At 51.5% G+C, this 17,776-nt stretch overlaps 5 protein-coding genes across 5 annotated transcripts; 2 read left to right on the forward strand and 3 right to left on the reverse strand.

Moving 5' to 3' along the window:
- Positions 1-749: 749 nt before the first annotated feature.
- PV06_06434 (uncharacterized protein) lies at positions 750-1,830 on the forward strand (the record flags this gene model as incomplete). Its single annotated transcript, XM_016407550.1, has 1 exon — positions 750-1,830. Exon 1 carries the CDS (start codon positions 829-831, stop codon positions 1,828-1,830), a length of 1,002 nt encoding a protein of 333 aa, XP_016263154.1. The 5' UTR covers positions 750-828.
- A 3,810-nt stretch (positions 1,831-5,640) lies between these two features.
- On the forward strand, positions 5,641-8,402 carry PV06_06435 (uncharacterized protein). Its single transcript, XM_016407551.1, has 2 exons — positions 5,641-6,231; positions 6,283-8,402. Exons 1-2 carry the CDS (start codon positions 6,086-6,088, stop codon positions 7,745-7,747), a joined length of 1,611 nt encoding a protein of 536 aa, XP_016263155.1. The 5' UTR covers positions 5,641-6,085; the 3' UTR covers positions 7,748-8,402.
- A 2-nt stretch (positions 8,403-8,404) lies between these two features.
- PV06_06436 (uncharacterized protein) lies at positions 8,405-11,259 on the reverse strand. The gene has a single exon (XM_016407552.1). It carries the CDS (start codon positions 10,999-11,001, stop codon positions 9,007-9,009), a length of 1,995 nt encoding a protein of 664 aa, XP_016263156.1. The 5' UTR covers positions 11,002-11,259; the 3' UTR covers positions 8,405-9,006.
- Positions 11,260-12,038: 779 nt separating this feature from the next.
- Positions 12,039-13,555, reverse strand: PV06_06437 (uncharacterized protein; the record flags this gene model as incomplete). The annotated part of the gene is made up of 3 exons (XM_016407553.1): positions 12,039-12,294; positions 12,379-12,628; positions 12,727-13,555. The coding sequence occupies 3 exons, from the start codon at positions 13,553-13,555 to the stop codon at positions 12,039-12,041; spliced, it is 1,335 nt and encodes a 444-aa protein (XP_016263157.1).
- A 2,864-nt stretch (positions 13,556-16,419) lies between these two features.
- Positions 16,420-17,710, reverse strand: PV06_06438 (uncharacterized protein). Its single transcript, XM_016407554.1, has 3 exons — positions 17,215-17,710; positions 16,811-17,164; positions 16,420-16,699 (listed from the first exon to the last, which is right to left on the reverse strand). Exons 1-3 carry the CDS (start codon positions 17,637-17,639, stop codon positions 16,570-16,572), a joined length of 909 nt encoding a protein of 302 aa, XP_016263158.1. The 5' UTR covers positions 17,640-17,710; the 3' UTR covers positions 16,420-16,569.
- Between the last annotated feature and the right edge of the window lie 66 nt (positions 17,711-17,776).

Raw genomic sequence — 17,776 nt, forward strand, 5'->3', positions numbered from 1 at the left:
TCACTTCAGGGCCGATTGTCCCATGGCAATGATCGTTTGCTGCGTCTCTCAACTCGGATTCCAGACACACAAATCGCACAGCGAGATGGTGCCCAAGCGCGATGGGTATATATATATACATACAACTCCTGGAACCGACTCTCTTGACTTGATGGATCATAATCAATCTCATACACATCCTAGGTCGATGCTTCGAAGCACGAAGGTATGTCTGAATGGACCAACAGCCTTCGAGTATGAAGAATGGTGGGAATCCCGTCGCAGATAGGGCGCCACACCATGTGGCAACCTGGTAGCCTGGTGGTTACTTCGACTTATCCAGGTATTCACGTCCAGGGATATGCACTGATTCTTGGGAGATGTTGTAACATGCCAACATGCTCTGCTGCCTTGATTATGTGAATGGCCCCTACGAGCTGGCGGCAGTGATATTCAAAAGCTGTTTACCATTATTTCCCCTGCAACATCTTCGCCCTTCTCATCAAACAACCTCTCAGAGTTTCAAACGGTTGCTGTACTGAGAATCGCTATTGTTTCACATCGTTCCTTGAAGGTCCTGTGATTGCTGAGAAGTCATCTCCGCTGGACTGTGTACTCCGTTTACAAGGAGGACGAAAGGATCCTTTTTTTAACCTTTCAAAGAACAGCAGAATTTGGGACGAATAGACTCCACTCGAGAGCTTTCTGGCTACCAAAATAACTTGACGCAGCAGGTCCTTACTGCTCTAACACGCTTTCAGATACTGGTCCTCAGGAGGATTTGACCCTTTCCTCATATTGCGACGAGAGACTTCAACCTCCGACATTTTCAACCCTTCCTTCCAAAACATGAATCCTCATGCTGTTGAATTCTTGCCGGGAATTTGGGAACACAATCAGAGACAAATCTTGAACCCACGAGCACCTATGTTTGTGCCCAGAGCATCTTCTACCAGTAGCTTGGAGGGTTTTCAACAACTATCCGAACCATCTCAGGCATGCTCTCCAGAATCTCCTCTTCATACGCCACCTGAGACACAAGAAGGTGCTCAAGCGAGTCGACCAGAGCGTACATTTGAACGAAGACTCGCCTGGATTGTCGACTGCAGCGATGTGTTTGATTATAATAGCCCAGTACCTACGGGCATGTCGCCCACACATGAGCCGAGACCGTTCTGGGAAAAGGGTGAGCAATGGTGGACCAAGTCCAAAGACTGGGTCCATCACGTCAACTTCTTCGGTGAAGTAGTATATACAAAGTCGGCCACCAATCCTGCCACGACAATTGCAGTTTTGAAGACGTCGTCGAAGTGGATCGCGAAACATGATCCCTTCAAGTCGCAGAACCATTTCGTGGTCACCAAGGCATCTCGTCTCTTAGATCCGGTCATGTACTACGGCAACCCGGATTTGCTCAACAGTCTTCGTGGAACTGCGCTCGAAACCGCCTGCATCGGACAGTGTGTCAATTTTTACGCTGGGGTCGGCTTGTGGCTGGAGGACGACTATGATGAGTCCGAGCACGAACCACACATCGACAGGCTCGACCCGAAGACATATCCGGATGGCCAGACCATCATCAACGGCTGCACCCCTGGGTTCCCAAGCCGCACGGATATCCTCAGTGCCGGGACTGAGGAACAATTGGCCATGGACAAAGCCCGACAAGCCGCGATGAAGAGTCGTATCGCGCGAGGCCCGGTCAAGTCAAGGTTGTCCGAGTGTTGCATCTCCTTCGATGATGTGGACTACTTACCAGACGCTGTCGTCTGCAGGAATGTGTACCCGCAACATGGGTCAGTACGTCCCAGCGATGTCCAAGGAACAAATGCGCCAGCTGTACCAGCTTAATTCGTCCCCGCTAGTCAATCACCCTCGACTCAAAATACGGATATGTCGAGGGAAGAGTTCCATCGCAGGCTCGACGCCTTTGGACCGCCCTTAGCAACATGGGCAGATGAGGAGGAGGAGGAGGAGGAGGAGGAGGAGGAGGACGAGTACGACGAAGATCCGTTAACCGAGCGGGAAGCCTTCCTTCGGCGACTGGCAGACCTCGGAGACGAAACCTTGGGAGATTGGGCGGACGAAGTCGAGGAAGAAGCTGTAGAGCTAGTGGCTGTAGCTGCTGCAGAGTCGTCCTCCACGGAGATGACTGATTCTATACCTGTGCAGGCTACCTCCTCACAACCAATGCGAGACTCTGCAGAAGACAACACCGCTCGACCAAGGGCTGTCTTCCCTTCTTCCACTCCGACAATCCTTGTGGAGCCGACCACAGAGCAAATTGGGTCTGCTGGAGCTCTTATTGGTGATGGCAGTCTCGATGCCGAAGAGGATCCCGGTCACAATCGAGGAGGGTCTTCCGAATCGACCACCTCTACGATCTCCGGCCCTTCTTCTTGTTCCTCAGGCGGTAGTCAAGATACCTCCACTCCACCAACGTCAGTGGCAGGTTCGGACGAGGACGTCGACGATGAGTTTGGGGCGGACATATACGAAAGCGACGCAGCGAGACAACAGCAACATGACCTTACTGGCCTTGCTCCAGAGCGATCTGACGAAGAGATATTTGGAGAGATGACGATCGAAGAGGAATATGAACTCCTTCATGGTTCACCAATACCGTCATCCTCACAAATCATCACGGCCTCTCGATCCCCAACGAGCGCCACTCTGCTTTGGAAGGTCATTGTCAAACTCCTCGTCCTAGGCCCACGCAGAGCCCCTTCAGTGGTCACGGTGGTTGACATCCGGCCACTGCAGTCAAGAGCAATACTGTGTGCCTTCTTCCACACGACGCTGTTGCGCCCACTTGCCAATGTACAACTTGCCCATCAGGAGAACATCACTACAAACGTGATGCAACCTGTTGTTGTCCACATGGTGCCGACCATACCCACCGTGTCGAGTCTATACTCTGGCCTTGCGCTTGGCCTCGAAGACCAACGCATCATTGAGGTGGCTTCTGGTGATGCAGGCGCCATCGTCCGTTCAGACGATAGCTCTGCTCCGGAAGGCGACAACATTTCGCCATCGACACTGCAACCGGCGGTCTCCTCCAACTCCGACGACCAACCGACCGATTCGGCAGTTGGGGCACCACAGTCCTGTATTCGTCGTGTCGGACAACGAGGCAACCATCGAGTCCGGTTTGCGCTGCCCGATACACCATGCACGTCGATGGTGTCGACGGCCGCTTCAAACACGACGTTGGGTCGCAGCGACGTTGCGACAATCGAGTCTCCAGACCTGTGTCCCAGCCAGTCAAGCTCCGACCCTTGGGCAGACTTCTCGGGCATCCATCACTGGTCACCGTTGCCCTTGGTGTCTCGATGCGGAGCTCGCGCGTCCGAATGCGAAGACGACGACAGCGACGACGTCTTGGCACCGATGCCTCCCATGCCACGCTTCCAGAGAGTGCGAAGGAACAGAAGACGGTCTGGACTGGGTCTGCTGAGATCAGCAGTCTCAGAAGCCACGAGAGTTGGGCGCCGCGCGACCAAGGACGCCGCCAGCAGGACGAAGGGTTGGGCCAAGAGCGGGTGGAAAAAGCTGAATGGTGTCTTTAACAAGGGGGATTAAAGGCACCATATCATCGTCTACGAATGCCGCAACGCAAGGACACGAGTGTCAAGAGGACAAAAGCTACGGAAAAGACGAGCCTCGGAAGAGACGGCGGGTAAAAACAGAACTGGCAACATGAGACCACGAAGGAATATGATGATACGATCGAAATTAGACGATAGAATAGACACACGAAGCAACGAAGACATGATAGCGTGAAAAATTTTGGGAAACTGCAATGACAGATGGTCCGTCGAGTGTTGGAATAATGTGTTTGTACTACAAATGAGGAGGATAAAGGCTGTTTCGAACAAAGATACTGAAAGGACATTTACTTCAATAATGAAGAAATAGGCGCTTATTAAATTTTAAGCCTTACATTATGATTCAGGGGATGAGGACAATAAAGCATAGTCCGCACAGTGAATGCATTTCTTTGTAGTAGATTCCTAATCAGCGACGTAGTCTTGCCTAACATTTCCCAGAACGGTGTTCTGACGGAAACCATGATGAAGGAATCCTCGCTTCGAGACATCTCGTGTCAACGCCGTCGTACACAGAAGTCTTCGGATAGAAACAAGATATGCAAGATGTTGTCCATGCATCTTCGGAAAGAATATTTCTTCAGACCAATGCTATCATTCATCGATGTCAGCCACCATTCTATGCGACACATCCAGAAAGAGCGTATGCAAGTGCGAAGATTCATGCTACTTAGTACCTGCATTCAAGCAAGATCTGTCAGTTTGACATCAATTCTGCATGAGTGATGCAGTGGGCTTGAATTCAAAACCCCAAAAGATGAAATGTAACGACGATCAGCATTGCTCGGATGTATGTACTGTACGAAAGAAAAGCTCAGAGCGGCGAACTTTGGTGGATGGTAAGACGATAACGAAGCTAGAATGACGGCTCGCCAGGACGATCTTGAACGTGAAGAGCATGGCCCTGATGTCGACATGCATGGCACCCAGATGGTGTCGGAGAAAAAATGAGTGGTTGATCGAGCAGACTCCGGCAAGAGAGAGATTCTCCAGAAGCGAGCAAGAGAGATGAATGGTCGGTTTAGTCTCAGAAATGGACCAGGATAGCGCGATACTGGCGTGTGTGGCTTCGAGCCATGCAATCTCCCGCCCAGCGGACTATCCACCTACATCACCGAACTGAAATCTCATCCAGTCTCAGACAAGAGCGTGACGGCGGGAGAGGAGGTCTCGGTTCGGTGGGTAACATGTACAATAGGTACACGGTGGTAGTCCGTAGAGAAGATCCCAACATGGAGGGTGGTAGACGCAGGGAAAAGCATCATGGCAGACTCGAGGACGCGCATTCGGACGTGGACTCGGACTCGAACTCTGTCAGCACTGAATCTCGTTTCGCAGATACAAGACAAGACACAGACAACAAAGATACCGGACAAGGGTATCCATATGTACAAATCTCGTAGTGGTGTTTCAGAGATGGAAACAAAGAGGAGAGGCAAGCTGTGCATGAGACTGAGGCAGGACCGTCGAAGGTGAAGCGAGAGTGCGAAATTGCGAAATGAAAGAAAGAGAAATAGCGTAAGATTAGTTCGCTTACCTCACCTTAGGCAGGTACTAGGCGGTGATGCTCCAGGCCTTCCGGGCGCTGGCTTTGAAGGTAGTTGGGCGCTTCAGGTGATGGCTCTGTGGCTAAAGGTGGTTAGAGACGATCCCCGAAGCCACCTAAAGCCACCTAAAAGCCACTTGAAGTATAGTGGCCACTATGGGCCTGAGAAGGTCTAGCTACTGCACTGTATCTCGCTCCCTGCTTCATTGGACTTGTTCACCTGGTCGACGAAGTCCTGTTTACCAACTTTTCTCAGAGTGATTTAGCTTGACTTGAACAGCCTGGTAAAGGAGCGACATGACTCCGTAAAGCTAGGTATCTACGAGTAGGAAGACAGGGATGTTGTGTTGTCGCATGAAGAGAAAGCGCAGTCTCTTGCAGTACCTTACAGGAGGAGTCGGTGCTTGGAACGGCACCTGCCACCCTCCACCACGTACACCCAATACCCACACTCCATACGAGACTTCCTCCTCCCCAATCACGCTCTCTTCCTCATCCTCCCCTACGATCTGCTCTTCCCGTCTTCCCTTTCACTTCTTTGGCAGCTCACTCTTTGTTGTTACAATCCCATTCGCCGCCCATTCAAGGGTCTTTGGACCTTCAGTCGCTCGTTTACTTAACTTTACACTCTTTTGCTCTTCTCAATTCGCGCGCCGGGTACTGCTGCACCTTTTCCACAACGCAGTCGTCTCTCCTATCGGTCTCGCGCACTGACCTAGAAACGTCAAAGCTTCTCGGCCCCGGAAAAGCCCTGCCACCCTCATCTACACGTCCGCGGTCTTGCCTGGCAGCGAGATCGCGAGTGCACAAGACACCAGGGCTGGGAGGAGGATGAGTTCAGCATGAGCTTGGGAAAGTTGGATACTCTGTGCATATCTGGATTGGAAACCAACAATTGATTGCACTGCTGCCCCTGTTACGACTGGTCCGACTCTCTGAATTCCCGGAGGGCATGTCGAAATACCTCGCGTTGGGCGCACTGGCCTTGCTGGCACCCGTGGCGTTTGCGCAAAGCTGCATATCGTTGGCCAGTTCCCAGGCCTGTTCGGCCTTCAATGCCTCTTCGATCTCTACAGACTCCGACTTGGTTAATTTATAGTGAGTCGCATGGGATCAGGACTAACTCGAGGGTATGCTGACCTGTTGTAGTCCGTTTCTTGCCTATGTTAAGACGGTACAAGACTTCGACACGCAGATAAACCAATATGTTTCCCAGCAGTATGTTCAGACCAAATATGAGAACATCTTTGGTTGCGACAACGTCACCCTGACCAACACCTCCTCGTACTATGCGAGATATACACGAAGTTTCATATGCAATGGCATTATACAAAACTCGAAGCAGCCTTGCGGCCTGTCCAATACCGATTCGAGGCCGTTATGCGCCGACTCTTGCGCCGAATTCGCCCTCAGCGAGGAAGAGATCGTGTCGAGCAGCTTGTGTATGGGCCGAAACAATGACTATGCCGACGAACTCAGAGCAGACTTCACCAATTGCGCCTTGCCAGCCAACTCTATTAGCGGCAGCTGCATCTCAGGCGAAACGAACGAACCCAACAATTGTGGATTCGGCGACAACTTGATGAGTCTCTGCAACTTCTGTCGATCGAGCACCGAAAATGGTACCGATTCCTGCTGCTTCACCTCCAATGCCCAAGGTCTGTGCCAGGATGTCACTCTCCCCGTCTTCTCGACAATATCAGGCCTACTTTCCTCGACAGCCAGTCCCACTTCTTCGCCCACCAGCAGCGCGAGCGCGGGTGCTGCCGCTTCCAAGTCCCACGGCCTCAGCGGTGGCGCCATTGCTGGGATTGTTGTAGGATCGGTCATAGGATTTCTGCTCCTCTGCGCCTTCATTGCTCTCGTCGTCATCTGTATGCGCCGCCAACGGAACCAAAGCACCGCTGGCAGTCTCCTCAACCAACCATCTCCGCACAGGAAAGGTGGCCCAGGCTCGTCGTCATACCATCAGCCAATGACCCAGCCAGGCTATGAAGTTCTTCCCGGTGGTCGAGTTGCCCGCATGTCTGCGCTACAAGACGATCAGGCACCCGTGATAGGACCACGCCACAATTACACGTCGCACACCGATGTCTACGGTGACAGCCCAGGATCTCGCGGGAAGGGACTCGTCGCAGTCAAGCATGACGGTTCGCCCGGTAGCGATTCTCAGAACGGCAGTTCTCCTGATTTTTCATCCCCTGAAGGTGTGGCTAGTGGTCAATCGGAGCAACTGCCTTTCTTCAAGGATTACTATTCGAACGATGATATTCACCCAGGCGACAAGGTGTCCGTGCTTTGGGCTTATCAACCTCGCGCTGGTGACGAATTCGAGCTTGAAAGAGGTGACATGCTGAAAGTGGTCGGTATTTGGGACGACGGCTGGGCGACCGGAGTACGTATCAACGACCGGGCCGAGGACTACGATGGCAAACACAAGGTGCAACGAGACAGTGGTGTCTCCAACGGTTCGACAAATCGAGAAGAATCACCTACACCAACGGGGGAAATCAAGGCCTTCCCGTTGGTCTGCGTGTGCCTGCCCGAGGCATGGAAGAAGACAGTAGAGGGCGACACCGGCACAGAAGGTGGCTCAGGTCTCCCTCCGGCATGAAGCTCGATTGGTTACGGTCATGCTGTGTTTTTATGACGACATGCAGTTAGCACCGGAGTTTTTCGGTTTGATGGTTATCGAGCGATTGAGAGAAAAGCCCAAAGAGAAATACAGTACCTCGATAATACCAGTAATATCACGAACGCAACCCCTTTTTTCATGTCGCAAGGCATCCAAAAACCGTCTTCAAATGGCCTGGCATCGACGAACATCGTACTCATTGTTCATTGTTCACAGCCATAATTCTACTCGCCTGATGGAGTTGGTTCCATTTTTTTCTGGTGGCACGTTCTGCTTCCCCTGGTTGGATTCTATGATACCCCCGTTTATGTACATTTGTTTTTGGCATGATGCTTGAGTAAGAAGTGGAGATTTGCCTGATGGATTGATGTTGGACAAGCAAAGAGATGAGAGATGGAGACCGGCCGGTGTGGTCGGTGTGAAGGAGACGTTTCAATCGTGGCTGGTAGAAAGCGGGCCACGACTTTAGCTGTCTGTAGTAGTTATGGCTGAGGCTTTTACATCTTATGAGCAACCAAGCAAACAAAAAAAGTGTTGGCCCTCGTCAAGAGGTTGAGAGGGAGCCAGTAGATGTTTCTTAGCTCGACGTGGACAGGATTTGATAGAGGTAATGCATTTTACGGTAACAAGGAAACACTCTAGCTCTTTCTCTCTCCCTCCCTCCCTCCCTCTCTTCTCAATATTTTGTCGTAGTTGCGGTTGACGTAGTAGGAGGAGCCGAGAGGATGGGAAGAGGTGGGAAAAGAGGCAAGATTGTGTATTGTTGTATTGTATTAAGTGAGTACCTACGGAGCTGATATAGGTTGTTGTTGATTATGACTGCCGGTACTGATGTAGCAGAGTATCTGAACGCCAGGGCTGCATCCTCCCTCCAAAACACCCCATTTTCCCATGCAACAAAATCCAAGTTTACTAGATGATGTATACGCGCCTGTTGTTATGAGAGGAAAAAGGAAAACATTCCATCCGACGACCTTTTTTTTTTCTCCTTTGACTTTTTTTGGGGTCATGCATTTCGCTCGCTAAGGGGGGGGGGAGGAGGAGAGGGGTATATATTATATAACTGCTTTTCGATTCTCAATTCTCAATTCTCAATTCTCGTGTTGTGCCGTGTATTTGTCGTGTGTCGTGTGTCGTTTGTCGTTTCGTGTCGTAGCGTATCGTTGTCGTGTCGTGTCGTTGCGTAACTTTTTTTTGTATCATTTCCCATCATGTCCTTTTCCGTCTCGTAGGTCAAGCTAAGCAAAACCTATGACCCCGTTGTTACAGGCCGTCCCCGGCGCGACGGGGCCCATGTCGATCAGTCCTCCCTGGTCGCACATGTAGAAAGCGTTGGAACCGTTGCAAAAGATTTGACCGTTGGGCGTGCAGGGACCGTCGTTCTGACGGATGATGGAGCCGGCGACGCACTGCATCCCCGCGGCCACCGAACCCATGTAGATGTAGGTCGTCGTCGTGGAACCCGTGGCGACGCACTGAGAAAAGGTCGAGATGGAATTGCATTCGAACGTTCCCGGTGTGCAGGCCGTCGGTTGGGAAGGTGGCGTCGTCGTCGTCGTCGTCGTCGTGGTAGCGGTAGTGGGTATTGTTGTTGTGGTGGTGATGGTGGTGGTGGTCAAAAGTGTCGTGGTTGTTGAAACCGACGTGGTTGTGGTTGTTGTGGTGGCCGTTGCCGAAACCGAAAATGACGACGAAGACGAGGACGACGAAGTCGTCGAGGAGGAGGAGGAGGAGGAGGATGACGATGGGACGGTACTAGTAAAAGTACTACTACTAGAAGCAGTGGAAGTTGTGGTACTGGTAGTGGTACTGGTCTGTGTAAATCCAAATCCTGAAGTTGTTGAAGAACTCGAGGACGAGGATGATGATGACGACGAAGCTGAAGTAATCGTAGAAGACGAACTTGTCGACATCGAAGTCGTCGTACCGATGATGGTAATATAAGACGACGTTGAAGTCCACGAGCTCGAACTACTCGCAGCAGTACTGCTCATGGTGGATGAAGAAGAGCTAGGAGATGTTGACAATGTCGATGATGAGGATGATGACGATGTTGCAATCGGACCGACACTGCTCATCGTAGAGGTACTGCTACTAGCCATCGTGGACGTACTTGAGCTTAGACTAGAACTCAAACTCGAGCCAGTGCTCGAAGAAGCGCTCGTTGTAGAGGAGGTATAAGGGTCACCTATAATTGCGATTAGTGTATCGTTAGTAGGGGGGAGTCCAGATCCAGATGATAAGAATCCAGTGGTTGTCGTGGTTCCATTGGTCAAGGGAAAGGGAGGGGATGTCGTTGTTGCCAGAGTGCTCGTGGTGGTTGGTGTGGTGTAGAACTGGGCCGGGGTAGTAACAGAAAGTTGCGTAGACCCAGTAGTCCCCAGAGAAGAACCAGTCGTACTGCTAGGACCATATGCCGCGGAAGTTGTCGATGTAGTGACAGGAGAACCAGATGATGTTGTTGTCGCAGAGGATCCAGATCCAGCAGCGCTGGTTGTCGAAGAAGACGAGGACCCCGAAGTCGAGAATCCAGGTCCTGGGTCCGCGGCAACTAGATCCTGACCGTATACGACATCGTTTCCGGGATCTGGAAAGACCACTTCACTCCCTTCGATGGTCGTACAGCCATTGTCCACGTTACACACAAACATATCCGGGAGTTGGGAGATTGACGACTGCCTCTTCCACACGCCTCGTCGGTACTTTTGACTTGGATTGCTGGCGATCTTGACCCGGGCACAGTTCTGATACATCTCCCTGTTGCCGGCGAGGTTGAACCAGGTCCAAGAGAACAAGACCGAGTCCGAGGTCGGGGCGAAGCTGGGAATGGTGAAGTCGTACATCAACGTGACGGGACACCCACCGATCATCGACTTGATGACTTTGAAGGTTTCTCCATTGTCATAAGACAGGGACAATTGGCAGGAGCCTCCGTTGTGAGGTACCGTCCCTGCGATGGTCATGTTGTACGTGTTTCCTGCATAGTAGGTGGCCTTGGTCACATTCGCCTGGTCGTACGTGTTCGTCGACTGGTAGTGTTTGCAGGAGAAGTCGGACCCGTCGGCCAGAAGGGGCGAAGTCATGGAATAGTCCTTGTCGTAGTAGGGAAGGGCCGGGTCCAGAGGGCTTCTGAGAGGGTAGGGCCAACTCATTTGCATGTGCGCGTTAGTGAGGAGGGGGAGACATGTTAGTAAGGAGGAGAGGATGAGTGCTGAACCTAGAGGTGGTGACATGGTTCGAGAAGGTGTCTTTAGGAGGAGATGGATGGGAAAAGGTGGCTCAGTTTGTGTGAAGTTATCAGTAGAATCAGGTAGGATAAGGTAGTAGGTAGTAGATAGGAGGAGGTAGGGAGTAGAAAAACAAGATGATCTTCTCAACGTAATAGATGAATACTACAAGACAGTTGGGATTGTAATCCCTTGAAAAACTGTTCCTTTGTAGAGGACAAAATATAATAGGAAAGCTTGAGAACAAGCGAAAATCCAGACGTCTCTGTGGCTTCTGGTGACATGAAGCTTTCTTTTCTATTTTCAGTCGAACATCAACAAACCCACAAAAGACTGGCGTCACAGCCAGGCCATTGTCTCCTCAGTGGTACACTGGATATTTCGCACACTCTACTACCAGGTATGTTACGTGGTAGAAGCTCAGTCCGTTTTGTTATGTTGGTCTGGATACATAGCTGAGCTGTCTGAGGATGGGGCCCGAGAATGGTCTGAGCGAGACGTCGCCGTTCCTTGCGGTCCGGAGAATTGGTCAACTCTGAGTCCAAGCTCAGCAGTCACCGGGCAATGTCGACTTCGCCATTGCCTGGAATTGTAGACGCAAGGACCAAAGCCGCGGACACCAAAGGAGCCTCACCTGGGTGACGGTTTTACTACCGGTCGATCATGGAAGCTTGGCTTATGGCTTTCTCGAAGCTTTCGTCGCGAAAAACGAACAGAAGGTGATCGGAAGATACTGGCGTCATCGATCGACGCACACAGTAGTCATTGAAAATTTTAGCTAATTTCTAGCAATGTAAATCTCCGGACAGATCGTCTGCATATCATGGAGAAGTTACATAAAAGGCTGATGAGAATGAGTCGAAATGGTGGAGAGTTGTTGATTCTGGGACAACACGCCAAACATGCCAAACACAGCCTCGTTGACGAGCGGATCAGTGCACGTGACGACGTGACGAGGCTGAGTCAACCCGTCTTGATCGACTATGCATTGGAATCTCGAGTGACTTTTTGCGACTCACACATACAGAAATGAGTACCTGTTGCTATCGCATGTCGGCAAGCTGCCTTCGAGGTATCACATCCTCATCCGGACTGTCTATGAGCTCCCTATCCCACGCCCAGGACTTGGCAAATTCATCATCTTCCCAACCCTTCGGGTCCAGCATCATTCGCACCGTGAACTCGCCCAACACCGGTAGGAACTTCCAGGCATGTCCTGACCCAGCTGTTGCTATGTACAGGTTCTCACAACGTGGATGGGGCGTGACGAACCAACTTTCGTCCGGAGCCAAGGGTTCCCTGAGAATTGATTGTCATTAGGAAGTACCGCGGTCACGAGGGCAGGATTTGGTGGTTCAGACAAAGACAAATCAAAGTACTTACCAGCAGAGTCTCAAGTGCTGCGGTATCAATTCCTGTGCCGCGTCAGGACCGAAAATACCCCCAATAACAGTCGTCATCTCGTCCTGTAGGACTTCTGGTAGGTTCTCCCGAGCAGTCCACTCGGTGCCCTCGGCGTTTGGGGGTGCGACGGAGATGCGTGTCTTGGAGGCAGCATGAACCAAAGTGTTGGCAAGTGGAATGTCTCGGATGAATTTCAGATAACCGTCCGGGGTCGGCGGCATGGTCTCCCCTGAACAACACACGAATTATGCTTTTAGTCTTCTTTCTTTCCTTAGGGGCTTTTCATCCCGAGGCAAGCAGCTAGCTAGCTTTTCGATGATGACTTACCTCGAGCAGGGTCTGCATCCCACAGCACGGCGGGCGTAGCTTTGTATCTTTCCAACTGCTCCGAGGTCAATTTCACCTTTGCCTCTATGATGGCGCCGGCCACGAAGCGCGGTCCGGCGTGCAGACCCGGGTCTTGGGGGGCACTCTCGGCGAGAATTCGAGCCGTGTCGGCTCCAGCACACAGTAAGACCTTGCTGGCGTAGTGTTTTGAGCCGTCGGTGAGCTCGACACCTTGACAGCATCGACCCTCGACGACGATCAGTTTCGAGACGGCATTGGAGACGTACGATACGCCATTGTCGACCGCCGCCTGCATGATGGCCGCAAGGGCATTGGCCGCTTCTGCCCAACCGGCGTTGGGTTCCCACAGGAACTCCTCGACCTTGTTGAAGTTGGCGCGCTCGAACACGCCATTGAACATGGTCTTGACCTCTTCGGGCGTCACGACCTTGGCGTCCTCGTTGATGCCCAAACGCTTGAAATTCTCCAACATTGCACGCGCTCCGCCCTTGTAGGGTCGGATCGAGAGCATCCCGGCCTCATGGTAGAACTTGTTCAGTAACCGATCGTTTCGCCAGATGTCGTGGCTCCTCGCCGCCAGACGACAATAGTTGAGGTCCGAATATGCCGCTCGCACGATCTTGCTGATGTCGGTCGAGGCCGCGCTGGGTGACGGGAACGGCGAGCGGTCGAACACGGTTATACCGTACGATGGATACCGACGTGAAAGGTGTAAGGCGGTAGAGGCACCAAAGACGCCGGCGCCTACAATGATGATGGAGGACGGGTTCAGGTCATGGTGGTGGTGGTGATGCTGCTGGTGCTGCATCGTCATCTCCGCAGCGACGCCCGACTATAGTTGCTGGGGGACAAATCACTGGTAGAGGGGGTGGCGGGGGACGGGGGTCGTGGTACAGCAAAACCCTCTTGGATTGCCCTGATATATCTCTCGCAAACCAAAGAACTTGCTCGAAGAACAAGGGCATCGGGACATGATTGGTTCACGAGACTTGTTTTCTCATCTTTTCTCTTTTGAAACCTTTTTTATGCAAGGGACGCCCAATCACGTTGCCCCCATTCCCGACAAGCCAGTCAACGCCATTTGGTTCACAGCGGTGAAAGCTCCAAGAACTGTCAAAGGTTGTATGCATTTTTCCTAATCCAATCCTGATGTTCGAGACATGCATGATGCTGCCACGGCGGTGACAAAAAGGTCAGGGTCGCATTCACCTTCGCCGTTTGCTGTTTGGAACTTTTGGACGTGTCTTGTTCTGTAACTGTGGTCCGCCACATGCCAGAAAACGAGGCTGGGGTGACACAGCAGGTAGGTAGATCAGCAGCAAGTCCCCGTGTACGGAGTATTACCGAACGTACTTCACAAGCGTTGTTTTCTCGTTCTTGTCACAAAATCAAACAGACTGGGGGTTTGGGCAGCTGATTGAGAGTCCGTGAGTTCCGTGGCACACACTTGCATATCCGGGGGTTTTGGCTGACGTGTCGCATCTGGCTTTCTTTCGTGGCTTGCCAGAGCCATACACCACTCTGTGCGCTTGTACTCAGCTGAAACAAAGTAGGTCATAGTCTGTAAAGAGTAACGAGTACGAATGTTTGGGCCAGAGTCCTGTCGGGAGACAGTCAACCCCCCCAACCTTCTCCGTAACACTGGGCCCACCTGAAGATACTCCATACCTTGAAAGCCTCAGTAGACAACGTGCACCACCAACACCTGCGCTCTTCTTACCATTGAATGACTGGTCACACGAGCAACAAAGCTGGCATACAAACGCCATACAGACGGTTCGAAGGCCCAAGTGAATTACCTAAGTACTTATCCTAGTACTCCGTACCTGTCATTCCCGTTATAAGAAAAGGGGGCCGGAATTCGTTGGTGACATCTAAAACTCCAACCATCCTGAAGCCCCATAACGTATCCCGTATGCTGTCAGGCTGCATTCACTCGAGCCAGCTGTGAATCAACCTCTGATGTGTAGCACCGCCAATCCACTGCATGTCCTATAACGTCCAACCAGAACTTGTCTCAAACGACAATGGCCAGTCATCTCTGCCCAAACACCCAAATATAAGCCGTACTACTCCTACTCCTACTCCGTATAGCGCTGTCAGTTGTCACCAAGATTTTCGCAATGCTCGACTTCCCATGTTGCAAAGTCTAGTGGAGATATGAAGCAGTCATTGGTCCAAGTACCGACCTCGAGAAGAAGTTCATCCACGGTACTTCCCTCCTGCACTGACACCCTTGAATCTTGCCCAGCTTGCTCGAGAAAGCAGCCGGTGTCCGGGTTGAAGGCCTTTGTTGCATGGTCCACACACAGCCTGGGATGGCCATACATAAAGTGCTCATCATCATGCACAAAGCGATTCATGCTGTAGGCAAGGTTCTCCGAAACGTTGTCCAAGAAGTCGTCACGAGGAGGCCTCCTTGTGCTGGCTTTGGACGATCGAGGACTTGCTGCGGATGATGTGTACTTCCCAAGTAACGCCATTGACGTGCTATACCTGCTCTGTGGCTTGCTAGAGCGTAGAGATGGCACAGAAGAAATGGAAGGCACCGTTGAGGTAATGTTTCCTTTTGATTCATGACACCTCAGGCCCGAGCAGTGGATATGGAGGTGGAGCTGCCACGGACTACCTCTGGACTTCAGCTGTTGTGCGGTGATGATGCTCCGGCTGCTGCGGGAGGAAATCCCGTCTCCCTGGTGTCTCATGCCTCTCTCTTTGACGAAAATGACATGGCCATCATTGAGGTGTTTATGTCTGATGTCGAGTTCGCAGTGCTGCATCTTGATATGAGCTAGGGCTTTGTCTGGAGGATGTGGGTAGACGTTTGCAGGAACCTGAGTCGGACTGCCAGTCGATCCAAGCAACAAGGCGGTTAGTTCGGAGGTTTTTGGAGCAGTCCAGCAGATTCTTTCTTGAGATTTTAACCCAAGATTGCGTGGCAGACGTCAGGTGTATGAAAGCAGAAGCACCAGAAGACTTTTTGACAATACGGTCTCTTTTTTGGTGAGGCTCGTGTGGTCATCAAGGTGGGTGTCGACTAGATATACTTCGTTGTTCAGGTCCGGGGCCGTCGTCCAACAACGTCACTACCTAGCTCCCTTTCGGAACTTTCAAGGCATCCTGCTTGACCATGGCAGGCTGATACTCTCCCCCCGCAGTCCCATTTCGACGCCTTACATGACCGGAAACCGCGTGTGAACATCTGGATGACTTGCTCAGTGCAAGGCCCGAGAATTTGATATGGAATATTGTTTGGAGAAAACAACGCCAAATCCATTCCAGGTAAGGGCAAAGTGGCTAGGAGAGAGGTTAGCTGTAGATCCTTGTTCCTGGAAGGAGAAAACAAGCAGGGATTGGTGGGTAACCAGAGGGGGACGTTGCACCTGAGACAGTACAGTCCGGATAGACCAGCTTATCCTACCACGACATCAGCTATACGAGAAGGCACGGGGGACTCCGGAATGGTAGGTTCCTCGCAAACCGAAGTACCCTGCAGGGGCAGTTATCGTGGGCGCGAGCCAATTACACGTTAAGTACGTTCTATGTCACTCAGAGGGTGAGGCTCGAGGCCATGGCAAGTATGCCCTCATTGAGTTGCCGCCTACTTTACCATTTCACCGAACCTGCTTTGAGACAACTTGTGACGGACTTTATAGGGAATATCACTTTATTAGCCTGCTCAAAGCTTCCCGAGACTTTAGATTCTCAGCCATCTTGCTTCAAAGCGCTCGAATAATCCCCTTTATTCGTTGAATACCAAATCCTTCAGTAAAGGTTGAACTGGAGACCCGCTAGCGGCGAACATATGTCCTTCACGAGTGATTATCGTGCCACTTGATGTCTAACATTCTGCTGATGACGCTCGAGCTGATCAACCCTGGCAAATCCAGTCGTATTGGGGCAACCTGGAATATTACATTTGTACTTCCTCTCGTGTTTTGCCATGTGCGCTCTGTGATGGTAGAGCATTAGTAATGATAGGGATTATGCAATTTGTGATATCCAAGGCGCAAGCCATGAAATGGAAAAGGGGTAGATGGCCCGGAAAGTTGACATCACTCACCTAAAAGCCGAATTGCGCTCAAACACTACCAATGACCTATCATCACGGAGGCCGCCTTTGTCACACTGATGTCCATAAGGGCAGACATGCTTCCCTTTGCCTCGTGCCAACAACTCTTTCGAGTCACTGGAGTAATATGATGGTGTTCCAGCATACGCGGGTGTATAGGCACCTGGCATGGTTCCCAGTTGTGGAGATTGGTAGGTTGGGGCTGGCTGGAAGTCAGATGGTGCAGGAGTCTGAACTTGTGATGTTTGATGGGAAGGCAGTTTCCACTCCGGTTTCTGTAATGGCCGGTTTGACCAGATCTCTTCACAGTGGTTGCTGACCTTACCGAGCTCGGTTGACAAGACTCTGGGGACTATCAGCGCACACGTCGAGGCAAAATGGTCTGCAATCCATACTGCAATAAGTGATGCTTTTGATCAAGAAATGTCACGACGGATGTGTCTGAGAAATCATCGTCTTTGGTCACACTTTTTATATAGCTTTCGACGTAGTCGGAAATGTGCGGACCGTTGGTCAGAGAAACCGCAACTTGAGACAGCACCCCAATCACCTGAGTGAGAAAGGTGCCGAGGGCTTCAAGGAGACAACTGCATGGGTCAGACTCGGAACTGGTCCAAAACAAATCTGCAGTGGCCGCGTTTAAGTGGACATGCGAGATACTGTCCGGGAGAACATGACTCTGGCTCGCTGACTTGGCCTCAATAAGAGCCTTTAGCAGCTGCAATTGTACAGCAGGACCGAGCTCGGAGAGATTGTTTCCAGTTGTGTTGGGACTGTTGGACGCGTGGAAACAAGTCCGCCGATGCGTCTCCTCAGACATCGTCTCGGGGGTTGTCGATGGAGAAACAGACTGTGGGTTAGACACCACGGCGATTGAGCTGTTGCATCGGGATGACTTGGTAGAGAGAAAAGAGAGAAGAGAAAAGAAGGCTAAACTCAACGAGGCGGATGAGTGAA

Source organism: Exophiala oligosperma (genome assembly GCF_000835515.1).
Source record: "Exophiala oligosperma strain CBS 72588 unplaced genomic scaffold supercont1.5, whole genome shotgun sequence".
Taxonomy (NCBI): Eukaryota; Fungi; Ascomycota; class Eurotiomycetes; order Chaetothyriales; family Herpotrichiellaceae; genus Exophiala; species Exophiala oligosperma.

Excerpts from the sequence above, each read along its gene's own strand:
- PV06_06435 (XM_016407551.1), top strand. The coding sequence starts at position 6,086 with ATGTCGAAATACCTCGCGTTGGGCGCACTGGCCTTGCTGGCACCCGTG. Across the intron at positions 6,232-6,282 it reads TCCGACTTGGTTAATTTATA|TCCGTTTCTTGCCTATGTTA; the intron begins GTGAGTCGCATG and ends GACCTGTTGTAG.
- PV06_06438 (XM_016407554.1), bottom strand. The coding sequence starts at position 17,639 with ATGTCTGAGGAGACGCATCGGCGGACTTGTTTCCACGCGTCCAACAGT. Across the intron at positions 17,165-17,214 it reads CAAAAGCATCACTTATTGCA|AGTCTTGTCAACCGAGCTCG; the intron begins GTATGGATTGCA and ends GATAGTCCCCAG. Across the intron at positions 16,700-16,810 it reads GAGCGCAATTCGGCTTTTAG|AGCGCACATGGCAAAACACG; the intron begins GTGAGTGATGTC and ends CTACCATCACAG.
- PV06_06436 (XM_016407552.1), bottom strand. The coding sequence starts at position 11,001 with ATGTCACCACCTCTAGGTTCAGCACTCATCCTCTCCTCCTTACTAACA.